The 22,478-nt window shown below is 42.5% G+C and overlaps 1 protein-coding gene across 1 annotated transcript; it reads right to left on the bottom strand.

The window, feature by feature from the left end:
- Positions 1-12,083: 12,083 nt before the first annotated feature.
- Positions 12,084-18,732, bottom strand: HMGN1 (high mobility group nucleosome binding domain 1). The gene is made up of 6 exons (XM_040232424.1): positions 18,345-18,732; positions 17,982-18,014; positions 17,866-17,895; positions 17,733-17,783; positions 14,655-14,783; positions 12,084-12,949 (listed from the first exon to the last, which is right to left on the bottom strand). The coding sequence occupies exons 1-6, from the start codon at positions 18,357-18,359 to the stop codon at positions 12,902-12,904; spliced, it is 306 nt and encodes a 101-aa protein (XP_040088358.1). The 5' UTR covers positions 18,360-18,732; the 3' UTR covers positions 12,084-12,901.
- Between the last annotated feature and the right edge of the window lie 3,746 nt (positions 18,733-22,478).

Genomic DNA, 22,478 nt, shown 5'->3' with positions numbered 1-22,478 from the left:
CTTTAGTTCTAAATAGTTTTGCCAGGTACATAGGATTCCTTCCATAGCATACTGTTCAGCTTCCTTGGTTTCAAGCTTTGTAAAAATGCTATCATATCATCTGTAGTTGTATCAGCTGGGATCTCTCTAGAAAACAAACGTCATGGATCGAGGAAAAGATTGTACTGAAGGAGCTACAAGTTGTGGCCTAAGTTGAGGGAACCAAGAAAGAACATGGTGCACAGTATAGCCAAAAAAAAAGAGAGAGAACGGGTGGACGGAAGCAAATCAATGAAGACCTGTCTATACTTGGTGGAGATTTTTCTCTCACTCCATACAGTATTGCTTCTTAGGTTCAGCCTTGCTGTGTGTGATGGTGATTCATTCATTTTTCAGTTCAGTTCAGTTCAGTTCATTTCAGTTGCTCACTTGTGTCCGACTCTTTGCGACCCCATGAATCGCAGCACGCCAAGCCTCCCTGTTCATCACCATCTCCCGGAGTTCACTCAGACTCGTCCATCGAGTCCGTGATGCCATCCAGCCATCTCATCCTCAGTCGTCCCTTTCTCCTCCTGCCCCCAATCCCTCCCAGCATCAGAGTCTTTTCCAATGAGTCAACTCTTCTCATGAGGTGGCCAAAATACTGGAGTTTCTGACCAACCTAGATAGCATATTCAAAAGCAGAGACATTACTTTGCCAACTAAGGTCCGTCTAGTCAAGGCTATGGTTTTTCCAGTGGTCATGTATGGATGTGAGAGTTGGACTGTGAAGAAGGCTGAGTGCCGAAGAATTGATGCTTTTGAACTATGGTGTTGGAGAAGACTCTTGAGAGTCCCTTGGACTGCACGGAGATCCAACCAGTCCATTCTGAAGGAGATCAACCCTGGGATTTCTTTGGAAGGAATGATGCTGAAGCTGAAACTCCAGTATTTTGGCCACCTAATATACTGTTGGATGGATATACCGCCACTTATTAACCCGTTCTCTTGTGGATGGACGTCTGGGCTGTTTCTGGAGTTTTATGACTATGGACAGTGCAGGCGGCCATGATGATTACTGGGATGGGGGTGGAGGGGGGTGGCCGGGGGTTGCCTATAACCAAGAGTCTCATCAGAGCTGGGAAGAATCCTGGGATTTTCAAAACATTTTCTGGAGCAGACATCTACTCAGTCACCTCACCTCACTCCAGGGGGGATTCATTAGCAAGATGACAGTTTTTGTTTTTCATTGTGTTAAAGTACAACAACACAGAATTACCACCTTAACCATTTTTAGTGTACAACTCAGTGGCATTAAGTGCATTCACAGGGCTGTTGTTCATAAAAGGAGTAAAATTGAACAGCTATCTGGCATGATCTTTACGCCAAGATTTTTCCCACGAATTTTACATACATAATATGTTCAATTTTTCACATTTCTTGATTTATCTGTAAGAAAGGTACACACAGTTCTGGGTGGAATTTAGTTGAAAAGAGAATACAAGTTTGGGGGGGTTATTTATTTATATTTATTTTTGGTTGCAATGGGTCTTTGTTGCAACATGAAGGCTGCTTTCCACTTGCCATGTACGGGTTTCTCATTGCGGTGGCTTCTTTTGTTGCAGAGCAAGGGCTCTAAAGCCCAGGCTCAGTAGTCGTGGCACACAGGCTTAGTTACCTCGATATGTGGGATCTTCCTGGACCAGGGATCCAACCCGTATCCCCTGCATTGGCAGGCGGGTTCTTCATCACTGCACCAGGGAATCCTATATATTCATTGATAACTGAATCACTTTGCTGTACACCTGAAACTAACACAACGTAGTAAATCAACTGTGCTTCAGTTAAAAAGCAGGAATGAACAATCCACACATGCAATAACATGGATGAATGTCAGAAACATTCCCCTGAGTGAAAGCAGCCTGTTATAAGAGTACATGTCACAGGGTTGCACTTCCATGAAGTTCTAGAATTGTTCAGTTGCTAAGTCATGTCTGACTAGGACTGCAGCATGCCAGTTTTCCCTGTCCTTCACTATCTCCCAGAGTTTGCTCAAACTCATGTCCATTCAGTCAGTGATGCCATCCAAACATCTCATCCTCTGTTTTCCCCTTTTCCTCCTGTCCTCAATCTTTCCCAGTAGCAGGGTCTTTTCCAATGAGTTGACTGTTTGCATCAGGTGACCAAAGTATTGGAACTTCAGCTTCAGCATCAGTCCTTCAAATGAATATCCAGAGTTGATTCCTTTAGGATGGACTGGTTTGATCTCCTTGTTGTCCAGGGGACTCTCAAGAGTCTTCTCCAACACCACAACTCAAGAGCACTGGGCTAATCTATGGTGGATAAAGTAAGGCTAGGGTGGGAAAAGGGTGGGACAGGAAAACCCAGGAGGGGACTTCTGGGTGATGATGATTTTCTGTATCTTCATAGGAGCTTGGGTTACACAGGTGGTTCTCATCAACAGTACACTTGAGAGTTGTACATTTCAGCAGATGAAAATCTAACCTCAAAAGAAAAAAATAGAACCATAAACAAATGTTGAACTCTAATAACATGCCTGCTTAAGTATTAGGGGGAAGTGTGCTGATGTCTGCAACTGACTGTGAAATAAATGAAAAACACAATGAGATTTTGGATGGAGGGAGGAGGAATGGGTACATGGACAGAAAGTGTGTTAATTGCTCAGTCATGTCCAACTCTTTGTGACCCCATGGACTGTAGCCTGTCAAGTTCCTCTGTTCATGGAATTCTCCAATCAAGAATACTGGAGTGGGTTGTCATTTCCTCCTCCAAGAGTTTTTGCCAACCCAGGGATTGAACCCGGGTCTCCTGCTTTGCAGGCAGATTATTTACTATCTGAGCCACCAGGAAAGCCCCATGGACAGAAAGATATGGAATAAAGCAATTGTAATCAAAGCATCAACGTTACATGGGTGTAACAGCCAGAATTAGCTTTTAAAAGTAAAAACTGGAGCACATTGATCATAAAGCTTTCCCATCACACTTAGACTAAGACCCAAACTCTTTCTGTGATCTGGTTCCTATGTACCTATTTCTCCTCAGCCCCTACTGCTCTTCCTAACAATGATGAAGCCTGCCTTTACTTCCTTGGCTAAACCCAGCTCGTGTCGACCTCAGGGCCTTTGCACTTGCTGTTTAGGGAAGGGTGAAGGACGGAAGGGTAAAGGACAGAGGGTTGAGCCCAGGACTCTAAGAGATGGGCATAGATTTGAGTGATCTTCTTCTCCTTGAATGCTCCAATTTGTCTTTTATAGTCATTTATGGACATTCCCTGGTGGCTCAGATGGTAAAGAATATGCCTGTGATGTAGGAGACCTGGGTTCAACCTCTGGGTCAGGAAGATCTCCTGGAGAAGAAAATGGCTACCCACTCCAGCTTTCTTGCCTGGGAAATCCCATGGACAAAAGAGTCCAATATGACTGAGTGATCGGCACTATGGATACTTGAAGATGTCTTTTCAGAACCTTTCATCTGAAAGAAACTGTGACAGAGCAGAAGCTGGAGATGTCTGGATTGAAATGCAGAGAGCACACTGCTGTTTAATGATAAACTGTCATGAGGTATACTGTTCCTCCTTCCTGCCAAGGCTGTCTCACCAAGATCAGACTGCAAAATCTTTCAGAAATGTCTTCGACTTATTAGTAATTTGGTGATGATGCTGGAATCCATAACTGCCTATTAGCTGCCACTTAGTGGCAGATATTTTACAGAGAGATGGGAGCAACCCAAGTGTCCATAAATTGATTTTTAAAATATGTTATATACCTAAATGGAATTGCTCAGTTGTGCCTGACTCTGTGACCCTGGACTGCAGCCCACCAGGTTTCTCTGTCCATGAGATTTTCCAGGCAAGGATACTGGAGTGGGTTGCCATTTCCTTCTCTAGGGAAATGGAATATTATTCAGCCTTAAAAAGGCAATTCTGACATAGGCCAGAACATGGATGAACTCTGAAGATATTATGCTAAGTGAAAAAAGCCCATCACAAAATGACAAACACTGCATGAATCCACTTACACAAGGTATTTATTCAATCCATAGAGACAGTGTTTAATGGATATAGAGTGTTTAATGGGTACAGAGTTTTAATGAGGGAGATGAAAAAGTTCTCAAGATGGTTAGTCGTGGTGGCTCTAACAACGAATGCACTTAATGCCAGAAAATGGTACACTTAAAAATGACTGAAATACCTGTGTTTGATTTATGTTGATATTTGACATAAAACAGCAAAATTCTGTAAAGCAATTATCTTGTGATTAAAAAATAAATTTTAAAAAAATTTAAAAAATAATTGAAACAGTAAATGTTACTGTTATACATATTTTACAATTTAAAATATGACTTTTTTAAACATATAAATTTATTCATTTTAATTGGAGGCTAATTACTTTACAATATTGTATTGGTTCTGCCACACATCAACATGAATCTGCCACGGGCGTACACGTGTTCCCCATCCTGAACCCCCCTCCCACCTCCCTCCCCGTACCATCCCTCCGGGTCATCCCAGTGCACCAGCCCCAAGCATCCTGTATTGAACCTGGACTGGTGATTCATTTCTTATATGATATGATACATGTTAATAAGAAAGCTGTGGCACATATATACAATGGAGTATTACTCAGCCATTAAAAAGAATACATTTGAATCAGTTCTAATGAGGTGGATGAAACTGGAGCCTATTATACAGAGTGAAGTAAGCCAGAAAGAAAAACACCAATACAGTATACTAATGCATATATATGGAATTTAGAAAGATGGTAACAATAACCCTGTATGCGAGACAGCAAAAGAGACACAGATGTATAGAACAGTCTTTTGGACTCTGTGGGAGAGGGTGAGGGTGGGACGATTTGGGGGAATGGCACTGAAAAATATGACTTTTTAAAATGTGTATTTCTTTTGTGAATTGTCTTTAAATATTGGTGTTATTTCTATTGAAATTTTTCTTTTTCATAGTGACCAAAGAAATTCTTTCTATGCTTTGGATTTTAATCCTTTGTTTTATACACACACACACACATATATATATAATATTTTCTCTCAATCTAACATTTTTCAGATATTTGTTTTAAAAAAAATCATATAAAAGCCTGAAATGTCATAAGCTCAAATATTTAGCATTTTCCTTTGTGGCTTCAGACTTATTACTTTACAGAGAAAAGCAGGCCTTCTCCATTTCATAATTATAAAACTATTTTATACTTTCATAGTTTTTCTATATTTAGATTTTAAATCTATCGGAATCTGTGTGTGTATGTGTATGTGGTGCAAGGCAGAGAATCTAATTTACTAATTTATTGTACTATGCTATGCTACGCTAAGTCACTTCAGTCGTGTCCGACTCTGTGCGACCCCATAGACGGCAGCCCACCAGGCTCCCCTGTCCCTGGGATTCTCCAAGCAAGGACACTGGAGTGGGCTGCCATTTCCTTCTCCAATGTATGAAAGTGAAAAGTGAAAGTGAAGTCGCTCAGTCGTGTCCGACTCTTGGCGACCCCATGGACTGCAGCCTACCAGGCTCCTCCGTCCATGGGATTTTCCAGGCAAGAGTACTGGAGTGGGGTGCCATTGCCTTCTCCATATTGTACTATAAACTAACCTAATTTATAGTTTCCTAAAGGAACGGCCAATTGGACTGAAAATCTTTTCTGAATGGTCTCTTCCTGACTGATTTGAAATGCTATCTTTATCCTGTATTAAATCTGTTTTGGCCTATTCTGTTTCATTGACTTTTTCTCTATTTCTGCTCCAAAATCATACTGCTTTTATTACTGTAGTTTTATAGGAGCTTGTGATATCTGGTAGAGCAAGGCTTCTCTAATTTATATTTATTATCAAAAAAATTCTTTGCTAGTCTCACAATTTTATCTTTTAGATGAACTTTAGACTCAGCTTTCCAATTCTTAAGTCTTTCTTAATTCTTTCCAATTCTTAAGATTTTCCAATCTACCAATATTCTGATTGGAATTGCATCACATTTTTAGATAGAAAGAAATGCCACCCTTAAATAATGACTCTTTGTAGGAACATTGTGTTCCCCATTTATTCAGATCTTTTACATTATTCAGTCAAGTCTTTTATTTTTCTTCATAGAGAAAAATGCCCATTTTTAATGCTGGCCAAGACCCATTTTGAATTGCAAAGTTCAGAAGAGCAGTGTGTTCCTTGTCAATGTCAAGTATCCAGGCTTTGTTTATCTGGATATCTAAAGAAAAGTATTTTATTCATATTAGCTCAGGTAAATTAGTTGAATGGTAGTGGTGAAGAATCTACCTGCCAATGCAGGAAACCCAAGGGCCCCAGGTTTCCATCCCTTGTTGGGAAGAGCCCCTGGAGTAGGAAATGGCAACTGGTTCCAGTATTCTTGCCTGGAGAATTCCATGAACAGAGGAACCTGGCAGGCTACAGTCCATGGGGTCACAGAGTCAGACACAACTGAGCAACTGAGCACACACACATCTCACTCAATATTTAGTTCATTTTGGCTTCAAAGATAAATAAGAAGTGAAGCAAAGGGACTCCCACATGGTCCAGGGAACTCAGGTTTGATCCCTGTGGGAGAACTAAGATCCCACATGCTGAGAAGCAACAAAGCCCATGGGCCACAACTTGAGAGTCCAGGAGCCACGACGGAAGATCCCACGTGATGCAACAAAGATCCTCATGCTGCAACTAAGACCCAAAGCAGCCAAATAAATAAGAAGTGAAGCAGAAAGTGAGAAATCATGCTACAACAGCTAAGACTGTCTTTAAATACATTTCATGTGAAAGTCCAAGTCAGCATTGGTGGAAATTTTAATCTTGCATATTTTGATAAACAACCATCACCTTATACAGACACATCCAAGCATGCAAGACTTTCAGCTTTTCCTGTCTATAAATCATGCATAACAGATTAGTATATTCAAAAATTTTCATGTTACTTGAATGTATCATTTGCTTTCATACATTTTTCAACTTGAATTTTCTCTGGGTAACAAAGTGCTTTCCATAAAAACACACACAAAAAACCCAAAAACTGCTTTCCGAGATAAAAAGTAATATTAGCAGAATTTACAGTTAGGAATTATACCTAAAATGCAACGGTAGCCTTTACAGTTAAGTTAAAGATGTAAGGGAACACTACTGGACTTAACCAATGCCGCATTCTAGTGAGTAAGCACAGCCAGATCTTATGAGCCGGAGTTCTCATTTATAGCACTCAACTTAAAGTTGGTTAAATCAAATGTATTGTCTAACGTTTTACACCCAAAACATATATCGGTGTAAAAGGGAATAAATCTAACAAGAATCTAGGTACTGTAAGCTCTGAGAATCACCGAGGAATAACAACATCAGATATTTTGTTGGGCAGGCTTCTCTGGTGGCTCAGCAGTGAAGAACTGGACCGCCAAAGTAGGAGACATGGGATCTATCCGTGAGTCAGGAAGATACCTTAAAGAAGGAAATGGCAACTCACTCGAATAGTTTTGCCTGGAAAAATCCCATGGACAGGGGAGCCTGGTGGGAAACAGTCCATGGGGTGGCAAGGAGTAGGACACGACTTAGCGGCTGACCAATAGCGAACCACCATTTTATTGCGTGCTCTTTGCCAGCACTGCTTTAACTCCTTGGACCTTCTGAAAAAGGCATTAATATCACTCCAGTTAAGTCCTATTACCAGTCCTCTCCCCTTCCCTGGTGGGGTCACAGGTTTCTGCAACCAAGGTAGTGCAGCTGCTGTAACCACCCTTGACTCAGACCTGCATTTGCACCACCCTGTCCAGACTATCTCTTGCCTCTCTGCTCTGTGGTTTCCCACCTCCCCAGCAACTTTCTTACCAATCATGTTTCATTTCTACGCCCTCCTAAAATTTCCAAACACCTTCTTAAAAAAAAAATCAAAGTGGAATCAGCGTCTGATGATATTATAGGTGGGACTAACTACACCAGATGTTTTTTTCTTTTTTAAATAGCAGCTTCTTGGTGAATTGAATCTGCATGAAACCCTAACCAAACATGTAAAACTTCAAAGATAAATGAAAAATTTGTACCGCCTATGTAAATATCCACTTCCTGTACATTCTGTTCATTTGTTTCCTATTTATAGGTATGTTTAAAATATCCATCTTTATTTGCTTCAAAATAATAAGGATGGACTAGATTGGTCATGGTTGGATGGCTTTGGGGACTGGTTGACTGGAACACGGGGGTTTAGTGTACTGTACTTACCTCTGAGTATGAGTAAAACCATCCCTAATTATAAAAAACTGTAATGGCCAAATTATGGCACAGCCATACAAGGAACTATTAAGTCAATATTAAAACATTTTACAAATAAAGAAAAACCCAGAGCTTCCCTGGTGGCTAGGTGGCAAAGAATCTGCCTGCCAATTCAAGAGATATGGGTTCAATCCTGATCCAAGAATTTCCACGTGCCATGAAGCAACTAGGCCCACAGGCCACAACTACTGAGCCTGTGCTCTGCAGCCTAGGAGCTGCAACTGCTGAAGCCCAGGCACCCTAGACCCTGTGCTCCGCAACAAAAGTCACCACAATGGGAGGTCCGAGCTTCAGAGGAGCCCCACAATGGGAGGTCCGAGCACTGCAGCTAGAGAAAAGCCCGAGCAGCAACAAAGACCCAGTGCAGCCAAAAATAAATTTAAAAAAATTTTAAAGAAAACCCCAAACATATATGAAGAAAATTCAACACATTGAAAACAATTATTTTTAGCTTCCGGGATTAAATGATTGGTATTTTTCAGTTTAAAAAAAAAAATGTAATCCTAAACATTTATGATCTGAAAACCAACTTGTTACTTTCTAAGTTGCTTCCCATCATCTATTTAAGATTCTTTATTACCTATTGAAGGTTAATGTTTTGAAACTCTCAGCTGCCTTGCAATTAAGTGATGGAACAACTCTGGATTGTAATAGGCAGATATATACTTAGAATTTATCTGTAGAGATTAATAGAAATCACCCATATTTCAGTTTTACAATGCTTGTTTTCATGGGGAAAGTGTCTAAATGTCTGACAAATTACGTTCTTGAAATAAAATACTATGTAGTGCTTACAAATGCTATGGAAGAATACTTATTAACCTAGGGGAAAAGTTCACAGTATAGGAGAGACTACAAAACTGGATGTAGAGGGAAGTCCCTGGCGGTCCAGTGGTCAGGGCTCTGTGTTTTCACTGCCAGGGCCCAGGTTCCATTCCTGGTTGGGGAAACAAGATCTGTAAGCCGTGTGGCTCAGCCAAATGCAGAAAATAAAAATGGGAAAAAGGACTTCCCTGGTAGTACTCTGGATAGAAGAATCACTTGGCCAATGCATGGGACAGCGGTTTGATATTTGGTCCGGGAAGGTCCCACATGCCTCAGAGCAACTAAGGAGGTGCGCCACAACTACCAAGCCCGTGCCCCTAGAGCCTGTGGTCCGCCAACAAGAGAAGCCACCACAATGAGAAGCCAAAGCTCCACAGCTAGCGTATCCCTCACTCTCTGTAACTAGAGAAATCCCTGCTCGCAGCAATGAAGACCTAGCACAACCGAGAAAACAACCAGAATGTATGATGCCAATTTTATAAATTCATATAAGCACAGAAAAGGATCTGAGAAAAACGCATCTTTAAATAGTTGTCTAGAGAGTGAATTATAATTTCAGGTGTTTTTAGCTTGTCTGTTTCCTGCGGTTTTCCCCCCAGTGAGCATGGATTGCCCTTGTACTCAAATTAGACACACATAACATACATATTTCTCCTCCCTGCACCTGCCAAATCTCGTTCCCAACCTCACAGACTTTTGCACATGCTTCTCAACGCCCCTACAACTCTTTTCTGGGGCCTCTGTGATTATCATGCATCTCTGCATCACGCACCAGGCTTCGTGCTTTAAATCCTCTAATTGGACTCATCTGAAGGTCAAATCCAACCTCAGACAAGCCCAAATACAGGGCTCTTGCTGACTTCCCTAGCTAACGAATGAGACTGTAAGATTTGCCAGTGAAGTGATAGTCACTCAGTCATGTCTATTTGTGACCCAGTGGACTATACAGTCCATGGAATTCTCCAGGCCAGAATACTGGAGTGGGTAGCCATTCCCTTCCCCAGTTGGGATTTTTCCTAACCAGGGATTGAACCCAGGTCTCCCACACTGCAAGTGGATTCTTTACCAGCTGAGTCACCAGGGAAGCCCTGGTTCTATTTGTCAGCATTATCATGAAACAGTTCTCTTCCTTGTCCTTCTAGGACTGCTGTACTGATGTCCAACCATTCCTATCACTCGGTTCTTGTTCAGAACTAGTTCAGTGTAGGAGATGCAACTTTTCCTAAGTACTGATCCCAGAAAAGATGCCTCAAAGTGGTTTTCCTATTTTTCAATTGAAGGACAGTTGCTTTACAGATTTGGTTTCTGTCAAACGTCAACACGAATCAGCCATAGGTGTACATACCTAAGATGTATTTTTTTTTTTAATAGTTTTGACAGCTGAAGGGAACATCCACTTAAGAGTTCACTTTTTTAGAAAATTAATCTCTTTAAACATACAATTATAGCAATGAATTCAGAATAAGAAAATACTTGTGACTGTAAACACGTATCACATTCTTAGGGTGGGATGGTTGGGTAGTACAAGAAACACTGCCAGATGGGTTACAGGGTTAAACTATTTTCTCATTGGATTTTTAGATACCCCTTAACCTGAGTGGCAAAGAATTGCTGCTTTTGAACTGTGGTGTTGGAGAAGACTCTTGAGAGTCCCTTGGACTGCAAGGAGATCCAACCAGTGCATTCTGAAGATCAGCCCTGGGATTTCTTTGCAAGGAATGATGCTAAAGCTGAAACTCCAGTACTTTGGCCACCTCATGCGAAGAGTTGACTCATTGGAAAAGACTCTGATGCTGGGAGGGATTGGGGGCAGAAGGGGATGACCGAGGATGAGATGGCTGGATGGCATCACTGACTCGATGGACGTGAGTTTGAGTGACCCCCGGGAGTTGGTGGACAGGGAGGCCTGGCATGCTGATTCATGGGGTCACAAAGAGTTGGACACAACTGAGACTGAACTGAATTAACCTGTGGGAGGCTGCTAGAAATTCTGGTACCCAAAAACGGCATGAAGTAGACATTCACACAGCAAAATGTTTCAGCTCCTTTAAATTTGCGTATGCATGCTGACCTATTCTATCGAAACTTATACTGTCTGAAGGAATGGCCATCCACTCCAGCATTTTTGCCTAACACCCCATGGACAGAGGAGCCTGGCGGGCTACATTCCATGGGGTCCCAGAGTCAGACATGACTGAGCAACCAAGTTTTATTGGCATCAGGATCAAGAATTTTCCCATTCTCCAATGGTTGCCAAAGCCCTTTTTGGTACCAGTTCAACACAAATCAATGTCCTCTGGATTTTTTTCTGTAGTTTCACTTTTTAAGATGCCACATCTTGCCACTCCCTGTGAACTCTCTTATGGGCCATTCAAATGGCACATGGCCTTCGCAGAGTTCTATGACCCTGTAGGGCTCGTTTTAAAGCACTCTTGCATCCTACTCATCAAATCCACGTGACGTAACATCAAGTGTAGAGAGCTCTAATCTCTCTTCCACGGCTTCTCCCTCTTCGGTGCTGACCCTTGCGAAGTGCTATCTCTAGCCCCACTTCTTCATTTACCAAATCAGCACAGGTGTCCAGTATTATCTCTGAAGACTATTTAGATGGGAAATCAGGACAATACACAAGAAAACAAGGCTTGAAAATATGCAAACACACACCTAGTTCCAGCTTACTCAGTATTTAAAGCTTACTGTATAAGAAAAGTAATTACGTATTTATTTTGCTTCAGAGGACAAGGCGCTCATTTCCCAATAAGCCAATTTAGTCACAAAAATATCTGCAAGGTACACTGTAGAAGTATTACAGAAAAAAGGAAGTATTTCACTCTTCCAAAATTTTAGTAAGATTGTAAGAACAAAAGTGGCAATTCTTTAAAATCTAGGGAACTCCCTGGTGGTCCAAGGGTCAGAACACTTCAGGCTTTCACTGCTGAGAGGGAATGAAGGTCCTCCAAGTCACTGAGCCAAAAATAAATATATAAAATTTAAACCAGAACTTAATACATGCATTTCAAGAAATTTTTTTATAACTGAGATTTTATTGGTTGTTTTGAGGATCACTACACAGACATTTCAATTTGTACACAATTCTTAACATACGTACCAGAAATCTAAAATATCATGTAGTTGTGATTCTTAACAGTTATTCCAGTGACTTTCCAGCTTAAAATTTGGAGCAAACTTTCCTTAACAGGATATCAAGTACCAATATCTTCAAATATTGATATGTTGTTACATCATAAGTCCCACTGATTCACAATTTAATATCATATACACTACATACCCAAACTGTCAATCGTTCACAGCACATTAACCAAGTTACTAGGAAAACTGGACTACCACGACCAAAGATGTTATAGTATAGTGCACAAAACTCTGACCAGGAGAGCCAAGATCAAAAAGTGGTTTGCTGTAGGAAATAATTCTACCAAAACAATATGGGAAGAGAATTAATTTAAAGTGTTCAAGACATTAAATGCACAACTGACTCCAAACTGCCATTTAGTATGCTTTTGTATTATAGGATATAAAAGCTACCCCCCATCTATGGAATGTTAAGCTGACACCCAAGACAATCAAAGCCTCCCGTATCCAATATCCCACTATTTTCTGGTTGTACCAAAAAATAAACAACCAGCAAATGATTTCACCTCTTAAAAAAAAGCATTTACACTTAAAAAATGGGATGAGGTGGGATTCCCTCCTTTTTAAAAATGTTTCTAGAGCTACTAAAAAACTTGCATTTACAAAATAGTTGATAAAAATATTCCTCTGGATTGTACAAGAAGGGAAACAGGGACCACTGACAGGACTCGGTGTGTGGTTATTAATCAGACTTGGCTTCTTTCTCTTCTGCTTCATCAGAGGCTGGGCTCTGCAAATCAAATGAAAAAAAGTGATCAAACATTTGACTCCTGCGTCACTGCTATGTCACCAATATTTAGCATTTATTACAATGTAAATTTTCCTCATTGTACTATTGTGTCTTAAAAATACACTCAATCCTCAATATTTGTAGATTCTGTACTGGTGAATTCACCAACTCAAAGTTATTTGTAAACCCAAAATCAATACTGATGGCATTTCCACAGTCTTGTGCAAATACACAGCAGTAGAAGCCACGAATCACCTGACAGGCAGTCTCAGCTAACCCTTCTTGTTTCAGCTTTAACACTGTAAACAAGCAACTATTTCACAGTCTATTTAGTGCTACACGTATCCATTTTTTTTGTCCTCATGGTGGAGAAAATGTTGACTAGACAAGTCTAGTGTTATCCAAGACCATGTGCAACAAGGTTGTGGTGTACTATATGGAGAAAACCGACCACAAACAGCTACACTGAAGCACGTCATACTGCTGCTTCTCTTGGCCCTGCGTTCTGTATAAATTCTCAAAAACACGTATTAAGCATGAATACACGTAAGGCTGGGGGCTTCCCTGGTGGCTCAGTGGTAAAGAAGCCACCTGCAAGGCAGAAGATGCAGGAGACTCGGGTCTGATCCCGGGTCAGGAAGATCCCCTGGAGAAGGACATGGCACCCCATTCCAGTATTCTTGCCTGGAGAATCCCATGGACAGAGGAGCCTGGGAAGGTACAGTCCATGGGGCTGCAAAGAGACGGACATGACTGAAGCAACTAAGCACACACACACTTAAGGTGATGGTTTGATCTGCTGAGGGAAATGCTGCAGTGAGTGTTTGAGAATCTAACCCTGTATTTCCACTATGTGCAACTATCCAGTACTTGGAGCAACCTTATAGAATATAACCATCACGGATAATGAGAATCAACTATAGTTTGATAAAAAGGGATTAGAAGGTGACACTCTCCCCTTATAATTGTATTAGTTATTTACCACAACCTTGAAACCCACTTATTTTTATAGGTAAAATCTTTTTTTCAGAGCTTAAAAGGATAGATTGAGGACATCAACCCTTTTAATTGATCGAAGTTACTACCTAAATCTAGACAAGTGGCTACTTTTAAGAAAAACGTCATTATATAAGTGAGAAAAATGTGAAAAATTAAGGGAATGGATTAAAAATTAAAAAAGGAACATCCAGAATATTAGAAACTAACAAAGGGAATGTATGTATACCTATGGTTGATTCATGTTGACATTTGACAGAAAAACAAAATTCTGTAAAGTGATTATCCTTCAATTAAAAAATAAATTTATATTAAAAAACAAACTAACAAGATTATTAACAGATCTACAGATGGCAATTTGGATTAAAAAAAGACTAGAATGTTTAAACAAAATCTCTACATTCTGTAAAAAAAAGAAATACCATTTCGTAAAAGAAATCTTAAAAAAATCTCACTAGCAATTAATAAACATATATACAATAAAAATGGTGAATCTGAATGTAAAGTTCTGTGTACGATTTCTTGTTTACAGTTAAAAAAAAAAAGAACCCATTTACAGGTAAAATTTAAAATATGATCTAAATTCATAAAAAATATTCTGCCCACTTGAAGCAGAATACAAACTTTGTTCAATATTATAAAGATGGTCTTATCTGCTGCATTATCCTCTGTTCAGAGTCAAAATTAATCGTGCACACACACTCCTGACCTCCTCGTTTTTAGTCTCTCCATTTTCTGCAGGTAAGTCTTCTTTAGTCTCCTGGTTGGCCACTTCCGCCTGTTTTCCCTTTGCTCCTCTTTTCCCTTTTGTTTGCACTTTTTTGTCTGAAGATTTATCCTGTGATAAGAGTAAGAATATATTTAAGTATCAACTCTGCACTTAGCAACATTTTCTGACTTGCTAGGAATTGTCCCCACCATAGCTGCAATGTTAATGCTGCTGCTTATCAGTCTGAGTTACAGAACACACTTCAAGGTCAGCCCCCAGCAAACAGGACCTCAAATCATGCTGAGGTCCTAACAGCACCTGTATAACAAGCCTCACCAGACTCAAGATAATTACATCTAAAGCCTTAGCAACTCCCCTTCTCCACTGTTCTCTGAAGTTCCACAGGAGAGAACAGACAAACTGAAGAATTTTTGGAGGGCTCTCTCCCAGCCCTTCTAACCCTACCCACCCCCAAACTTCTTTTAAGTGGGAACAACAATCAAATTGTCAAATAACCACTGTCCCGAGGATTCACCTGAGAAAAGCACTATGTTGTAAGGTCAGATTGACTATCCTGCTAGTTAGACCCTTGATATATAATCAAGAGCTAAAAAGTTCGAGTTTATAATTTCATTTAGGTGTATGAAGTATCTGAAAACGCACAGGTATATGATGATAAAAGACTTTCAAAGGTTATGCCACTTTAAAATAATATACAACAGTATTTCTGGATACCATCCACCAGTGGGGAAGGAGAAATCTAACAAATATTTATTTCCTGTAAGTAGAGAATAGTTAACAGCCAAATTAAGTAAAGTCACCAGTGAGTTGCATAATACTGACCAATACTTGCATTAAATAGCCACAAAGATACAGAAGACCTTACAACTTTAATGCTAAGGGAGCAGGGGATCAGTGGAATGGATTCTGTGCCAATAGTGGCATTCCATACAAGACAGCAAGTCAACCACTAGCAACTGAGTATCTTTAGAATAAACAATAAATTATCTAATAACAAACGTATTTGGGGCAACACTGCTACATACAGACACACCATGAAGTGTCACAATACTCTGCATTTAAAAATAATTCTTTAAGAATCTGATTGCTTTTTATTTCTCATTAATTTCATAACAGCTATCAGAGCAACATAAAAATATAAAACCTTAAATGGATAACAGCCTAGACTGAAATATCACTTTTAACTACTAACAGCTGGAAATCAAGATGAAACAAAATAAATCTACATGTCTGTAGCATGGTTATCAATACACCAAAAGCTTTACCTTCTGTTTAAGGCTTTAAAGTGGATCAATCATGAAGACCAGTATTATTAAAATTAAAGAGAAAAAAAACCTCCCTTTTCCCATCACTTTTCCTTTTGGAAACTGAGCCGACAGGTTTGTTTCTCGAAGAGAACATGCGAAAACTTACCTGTTGGCCTCTGAAAGGGAAGAAGAAAAATGTTAATTACACCCGATGGCCCCAAATGCAACTGATAGTAAAATTTGACTTTTTTCTTTTTGGCCGGACTGTGCACCGTGTGGAATTTCAGTTCCTTGACCAGGGATCGATCTGGGGTCCCCTGCATGGGGAACTCAAAGAGTCTTAACAAACTTACCACTGGGGAAGTCCCTGAACTGTTTTCATTAAAAATAAATAAATAAATAAAACCCCAAACTTTTAGGACAGATCAAAACAGAGACAGGTAAATAAAAAAGATGTTAAGAGAAAACAGGCATAGCATTTTAGCCAATTGGTTTATTGAAAAAGTAAATAATAAAAGATGAGTAGTAACAGTGTATTTTACAAGTGGATATTTTCCAACAAGATCTACTCTTTTCCCTGCATTCATGAAGTTTCCCTTTACTGATTTTTTGTATGGAATTCATTTTCAGGTCTGAGAAATTCCAAGTTGGCCTACTACACCTATACCTTCTTTAAATCCACTTTTAAAAGATCACAAAACAACTTTCTACTGGAAAAACGCTGTAATTTTTACACTCAGCTCTGTACAATGTTTAAAGACAAAGGAAAATTTTTTGGTATTATTCAGTATTTAGCTTTCACCTATACTCTTAGGAAAGGGGAGATAACAATTAAGACTGAGGGGAGAAGAGGCTTCTAATAGCAAACTTTCACCTAAGTTTTGAGTTAACAGAAATTAATCACACCATGAATTTGCCCTGAAGAACAAAGAGCTTTAGAGGGTGGTAGCAATGCTAGATCCAAAGAGTCACAAATGATGTACACATATTTTGCTGTTCCAACTTAGATTTTCAAAATACAAATATCCAACAACTACCCAATCACCCTCCGTGTGAATAAAGCAATCAGGAATCTATTTCAGAGCAACACTATTTACGATCATCTCAAAGAATGTCAGGATAAAACAATTTAGAGAACTTTCATATAAACTATACAAAATAATCTTAGAAGAGGAATGTTCTCAGAGAACATAATTTTTGATCTCCCCCTGCACATAAGGTATAATCCCCTACTTTGTTTTGTGAATCTCACATGCAAAAACTTAAGCAGTCCACATCTCCTGGCCTCAGTCCTAGCTTTTCTAATACTCAGAATAGGAAGGCCAAGCATCCAACAGGGAACCATTAACCATAACATAGGCAACACACAGAATTTATTACCCTGGTGAGTGAAAGTTATTCTTCAGTATTTTCAGTCGTCTTAAATTTCCCCAATTCTGGAGCAGCACTAATGTGATACGTTATACTCCCATCAACCAGAACGACTACATTCACTGAATTTTACTCATACTAAAAAAGGCAGCTGGTGATGGACAGGGAAGACTGGCACGCTGCAGTCCATGGGGTCGCAAAGAGTCGGACACCACTGAGCCACTGAACTGAAAAAAGGCACTCTTTACTGAAGTTATTATAACATAAAACTCAAGTGGTAAATAAAATAACCCTCCGACCACTTTTCAGCAGACTGTGACACTAAACTGTGGTTGATTTGCAGTCTCAAAGTTAAGACCTCCGTTGCCAGCAGTAACCGTTAGAGACCTGCAACAATTCAAAGACACCATGATCTCTAAAGGCTGAGTCTGAAACCTACCTTTCCCGCCGCCTTTTTTGGCTTCGTTTCCACTTTTGCAGGAGCCGGTTTCTGAAAGACAAAGGTAACACTGAGCTTCTTCCCTAGGTTCGAACCCACGGAAAACAAAGGTTAGGGGGCTCACTTTACTTACAGCTGACAACCTCGCCGATCTCCTCTTGGGCTTTGGGAGAAAAAAGGAAAATGAGCAAGGAATTGCGCGGTGCGGAGCAAACCTAGCCCACCCCCGGGAGCGGAACGTGGTCTTACCTCCTCCTTCGCCGCCCCCTCGGCGGAGCTGACCTGCGGGAGAAAAAAGAGGGCGAGTGGGCACAGCCCGTGAACAAAAGTGCCCGCGCGCCCCGGGCCCGTCTGCGCGCGAGAACAATGCCCGGCCGCGTGACGTCAGCGGATTCCCGCCGCCGCGTTCGAATCTCGCACCCGGCTCCTCGGGCTGCCGAACGTTCCAGAACGCGGCACCGAGGCCGCCGTGCGCTGGGCCTCCCGCCCGCCGCAAGTCCGGCCGCTTCTCCGGCCCCGCGCTGCAGAGAAAGCGGGGGGCTTGGGCCTCACGGGGGTCTGGGGACGGCCGGGCGGCGGAGTGGGCGTGTGCGGGACGCGGCCGCTGCTCACCTTCCTCTTGGGCATCGTGGCGACGGGGCGGGCGAGAGCCGGGTGCGTGAGGGCCGCGGCGCGCCGAGAGCCTTCGCGAAGCTGAGTAGCCGGACCGCAGCCGCTCCTCCCGCCGCCCGAGCTGCTGGGACCCGCGGCGGGGGTGGTGGGAGAACCGGATGGAACCGGATTGGGAGCCCGCCCCCTCCTCCCCCCGCGTCCCCCGGCCGCGGGCTCCCCCTCCCCGCCGGCCGGGCCGCCCCTCGCCCTCGCCCCCGCCCATTGGCTGCGGGGTCCACCGCTCCGCGGCCCGCACCCCGAATAGGTGAGGCCGGCCGTCACTCGACCACTGCGCCCCGCCCCCGCCTCGGCGCCCCCACCCGCCCGCCGTCTCGCGGGGCCCCAGACCCAGGCGAGGGGGCGGGGCCCCACAGGCCGCTCTCGCATCACGGTAGTTTGTTTGAAGCCGAGCCGCAAAGTGCGGTCTGCGCGCTGATTGGCGGACGTTCGCCACGTGGTCTCCGGGTGTGCCCACCCACAAGCCTCCGGGCTATGTGGTCGCTAGCCAGCGCCAGGGAAGCCCCGAGGTTAGAGTCCCTTTTCTGTAGGGGCAGTTGGGTCGGAAGGTTTATAGTTCACAGAATGGGAAGGGAGAGACAACGGGTTTAACTACGAACCAATTTTCCCCACCTCAGTCCGTAAGAAAAGCTATCTACTAGGTTTACAGTCTTGCTGGCCTGCGGCGAGCAGGTCTTAATGCGCAGGCGCTGGATGGAAGGTCGTGGGAAGGAAAGTCCGCGCGGAGCGCACTGCGCAGGCGCGGATCTTTGCGACGGTGCTGGTTTCCCTACCGGGTTTCCCTGGTTGAGTCTTTTCGTATAACTTATTAAAAAAAAAGTCGTCCGTTCCTTGAGGGGGCTGGGGGTACTGGCGGTTCGTCTCAGGAGTTCAGTGAGCATCTGAATCCCGACATCCACGATGCCGAGAACGCGCAGACCCACTCTCAGATCCCTTGGCCGGCCGATCCTCTCCCGCCCTGAAGTGAAAGGGCAAGAACGCCCACCCAGTTCTTGCTTGTTTTTTAACCACTTCCTGACCCAACTACCTTTCTGAGGTGGAAAAAAGAGCTTCACGCCGGGAGTCAGCTGGGAACCAGTGAGAGCACGTTACCCAGTTTCTTTACTGAATAAGAAAATTTTGCTTGTAAGGACCACTTGAGTTACTGCAGAAGAAGTTTCTAATCAGAACAGTGTTAACTGAAATTCATGGAGAGGAAGAAACAGACTGAAAACAGACCGAAAGTCCACCACTGAAGAGCTCCAGATAAACCGTGACAGTTTCACATAGTGGAATAATGAGCTACTGCGAAAAAGAATGAGGCTGCTCTTTGTAGAAGTGAATTTTCGAAACCACTCAGTTCAGTTCAGTTCAGTCGCTCAGTCGTGTCCGACTCTTTGCGACCCCGTGAATCGCAGCACGCCAGGCCTCCCTGTCCATCACCAACTCCTGGAGTTCACTTAAACTCACGTCCAGCAAGTCAGTGATGCCATCCAGCCATCTCATCCTCTGTCGTCCCCTTCTCCTCCTGCCCCCAGTCCCTCCCAGCATCAGTCTTTTCCAGTGAGTCAACTCTTTGCATGAGGTGGCCAAAGTACTGGAGTTTCAGCTTTAGCATCATTCCTTCCAAGGAAATCCCAGGGCTGATCTCCTTCAGAATGGACTGGTTGGATCTCCTTGCCGTCCAAGTGTCTCTCAAGAGTCTTCTCCAACACCACAGTTCAAACGCATCGATTCTTTGGCACTCAGCCTTCTTCACAGTCCAACTCTCACATCCATACATGACCCCAGGAAAAACCATAGCCTTGACTAGATGGACCTCTGATGGCAAAGTAATGTCTCTGCTTTTGAATATGCTATCTAGGTTGGTCATAACTTTTCTTCCAAGGAGTAAGCGTCTTTTAATTTCATGGCTGCAGTCACCATCTGCAGTGATTTTGGAGCCCCCAAAAATAAAGTCTGACACTTTGTTTCACTGTTTCTCCATCTATTTCCCATGAAGTGATGGGAATAGATGCCATGATCTTTGTTTTCTCAATGTTGAGCTTTAAGCCATCTTTTTCACGCTCCTCTTTCACTTGCATCAAGAGGCTTTTTAGTTCCTCTTCACTTTCTGCCATAAGGGTGGTGTCATCTGCATATCTGAGGTTGTTGATATTTCTCCTGGCAATCTTGATTCCAGCTTGTGCTTCTTCCAGCCCAGTGTTTCTCATGATGTACTCTGCATAGACGTTAAATAAGCAGGGTGACAATATACAGCTTTGACGTACTCCTTTTCCTATTTGGAAGCAGTCTATTGTTCCATGTCCAGTTCTAACTGTTGCTTCCTGACCTGCATACAGATTTCTCAAGAGGCAGGTCAGGTGGTCTGGTATTCCCATCTTTTTCAGAATTTTCCACAGTTTCTTGTGATCCACACAGTCAAAGGCTTTGGCATAGTCAAGAAAGCAGAAATAGATGTTTTTCTGGAACTCTTTTGCTTTTTTGATGATCCAGCGGATGTTGGCAATTTGATCTCTGGTTCCTCTGCCTTTTCTAAAACCAGCTCAAAACCACTAGTCAGACTCTAACTCCTGATCAATAACTACTGCCTTTCCATCTCATTCAAGAAAGTCTTGGACTGCCCTTGCAGTCCAGTGGTTAAGACTCTGGGATTCCACTGCAGGGCTTGTGGGTTTGATTCTTGGACCAGAAACTAAGGGGCTTCCCAAATGGTGCAGCAGTAAAGAATCACGCCTGCCACTTCAGGAGGTGGGGATTCCTTCCCTGAGTGGGGAAGAGGAAATGGCAACCCACCCCAGTATTCTTGACTGGAGAATCCCATGGACAGAGGAGCCTGGTGAGCTATAGCCTATAGGGTTCCAAAGAGGTGGACGCCACTGAGCACACATGCATGCACTGGGAACTAACGTTCCTAGATGCCTCCTGGCTTGGCCCCAAAAAAATAGTCTTAAGTTCTTAGAGTGGCTTATATGGTCCTCTGCCAATGGGCCCACTTCAAAAGGTTTTTCCCCTTGGTTCTCATTCCCAGTCTCAAGTAGGCTGGGCGTCACTGCTTCAGGCCTTGTCACCTGCTGTTCCCTCTGCCTGGAATGCTTCCTGCGCTGCCTCAAACCATCTCTTTCTCACCTCCTGTGGGTCTTTCCACAAATGTGACTGTCTCATTGAGACCATTCCTGACCTATCAGTTTAGGATTGCACCTCCCAATCTCCAGTTCTTGCCACATCTGTTGGCTAACTAGTTGCTGCTGCAAGTCACTTCAGTCGTGTCTGACTCTCTGCGACCCCATAGACGGGCAGCCCACCAGGCTCCCACGTCCCTGGGATTCTCCAGGCAAGAACACTGGCTATGCTGAGTACAAAGTTACATGTTCGTTGTATATTTCAGCAAGAAGCCCAGAGAGGTGGTGCGATTGGTTGCCTGTGAGAACAATTGAGGGAGTAGGGGAAAATGAAAATTTACCTTTTTCTTCTTTTGGACAAGAACCCTAATTTTTTCTTTTATTCTTGAGATCTATTCTGGAAATCCTGTCCCTCTTTAATGTAATCTCCCCCTTTTCAGTTCCTTCCACATCACCTTGCAGTATTTTTTTTATGATTGATCACATTCCATAATTGCTTTATGTGTTTAGTTATTTGCTGCCTGTCTCCCTCACAAGAGTGGGAGTTCCGTAAGGGTAGGAACCCTGTTAATTGTCACAGCACTTCGTCCCCAGAAACTTAGATGTTTGTTCAGTTAGTAATTCTTTCGGAATTGAAGTATATTTGATTTACAATGTTGTGTTCATTTCAGGTGTATAGAATAGTGATTCAGTTATACACACACACACAAATATAATCTTTTCCATATTCTTTTCCCTCACAGGTTGTTACTCGCCCCCACCCCCTGCTCCTATTTACATTAAAAAATAATAGTGTTGGGATTTCTGGTGGTCCAGTGGCTAACACTCCTGTTCCCAGTGCATGGGGCCCCAGTTCAGTTCCGTGTCAGGGAACTAGATCCCACATGCTGCGTCTAAGACTTGGTGCAGACAAATAGATATTTATTCTAAAGAATAGCATCAGAGTGTCTCCAAGTTTGTGGCACAAACGTGTACT

The sequence above is a fragment of the Oryx dammah genome, unplaced genomic scaffold (genome assembly GCF_014754425.2).
Source record: "Oryx dammah isolate SB20612 unplaced genomic scaffold, SCBI_Odam_1.1 HiC_scaffold_2, whole genome shotgun sequence".
In the NCBI taxonomy this organism is placed as follows: domain Eukaryota; kingdom Metazoa; phylum Chordata; class Mammalia; order Artiodactyla; family Bovidae; genus Oryx; species Oryx dammah.
The sequence above is the reverse complement of the archived record's forward strand: the minus strand, read 5'-3'. Positions and strand labels throughout refer to the sequence as shown.

What these genes read in the sequence shown, in the direction of transcription:
- HMGN1 (XM_040232424.1), bottom strand. An exon ending in AGGGGGCGGCGAAGGAGGAG is followed by an intron (nt 17,896 to 17,981) that starts GTAAGACCACGT and finishes TTTCTCCCAAAG; the next exon opens with CCCAAGAGGAGATCGGCGAG. An exon ending in GAGAGACTAAAAACGAGGAG is followed by an intron (nt 12,950 to 14,654) that starts GTCAGGAGTGTG and finishes TTTGATTTGCAG; the next exon opens with AGCCCAGCCTCTGATGAAGC.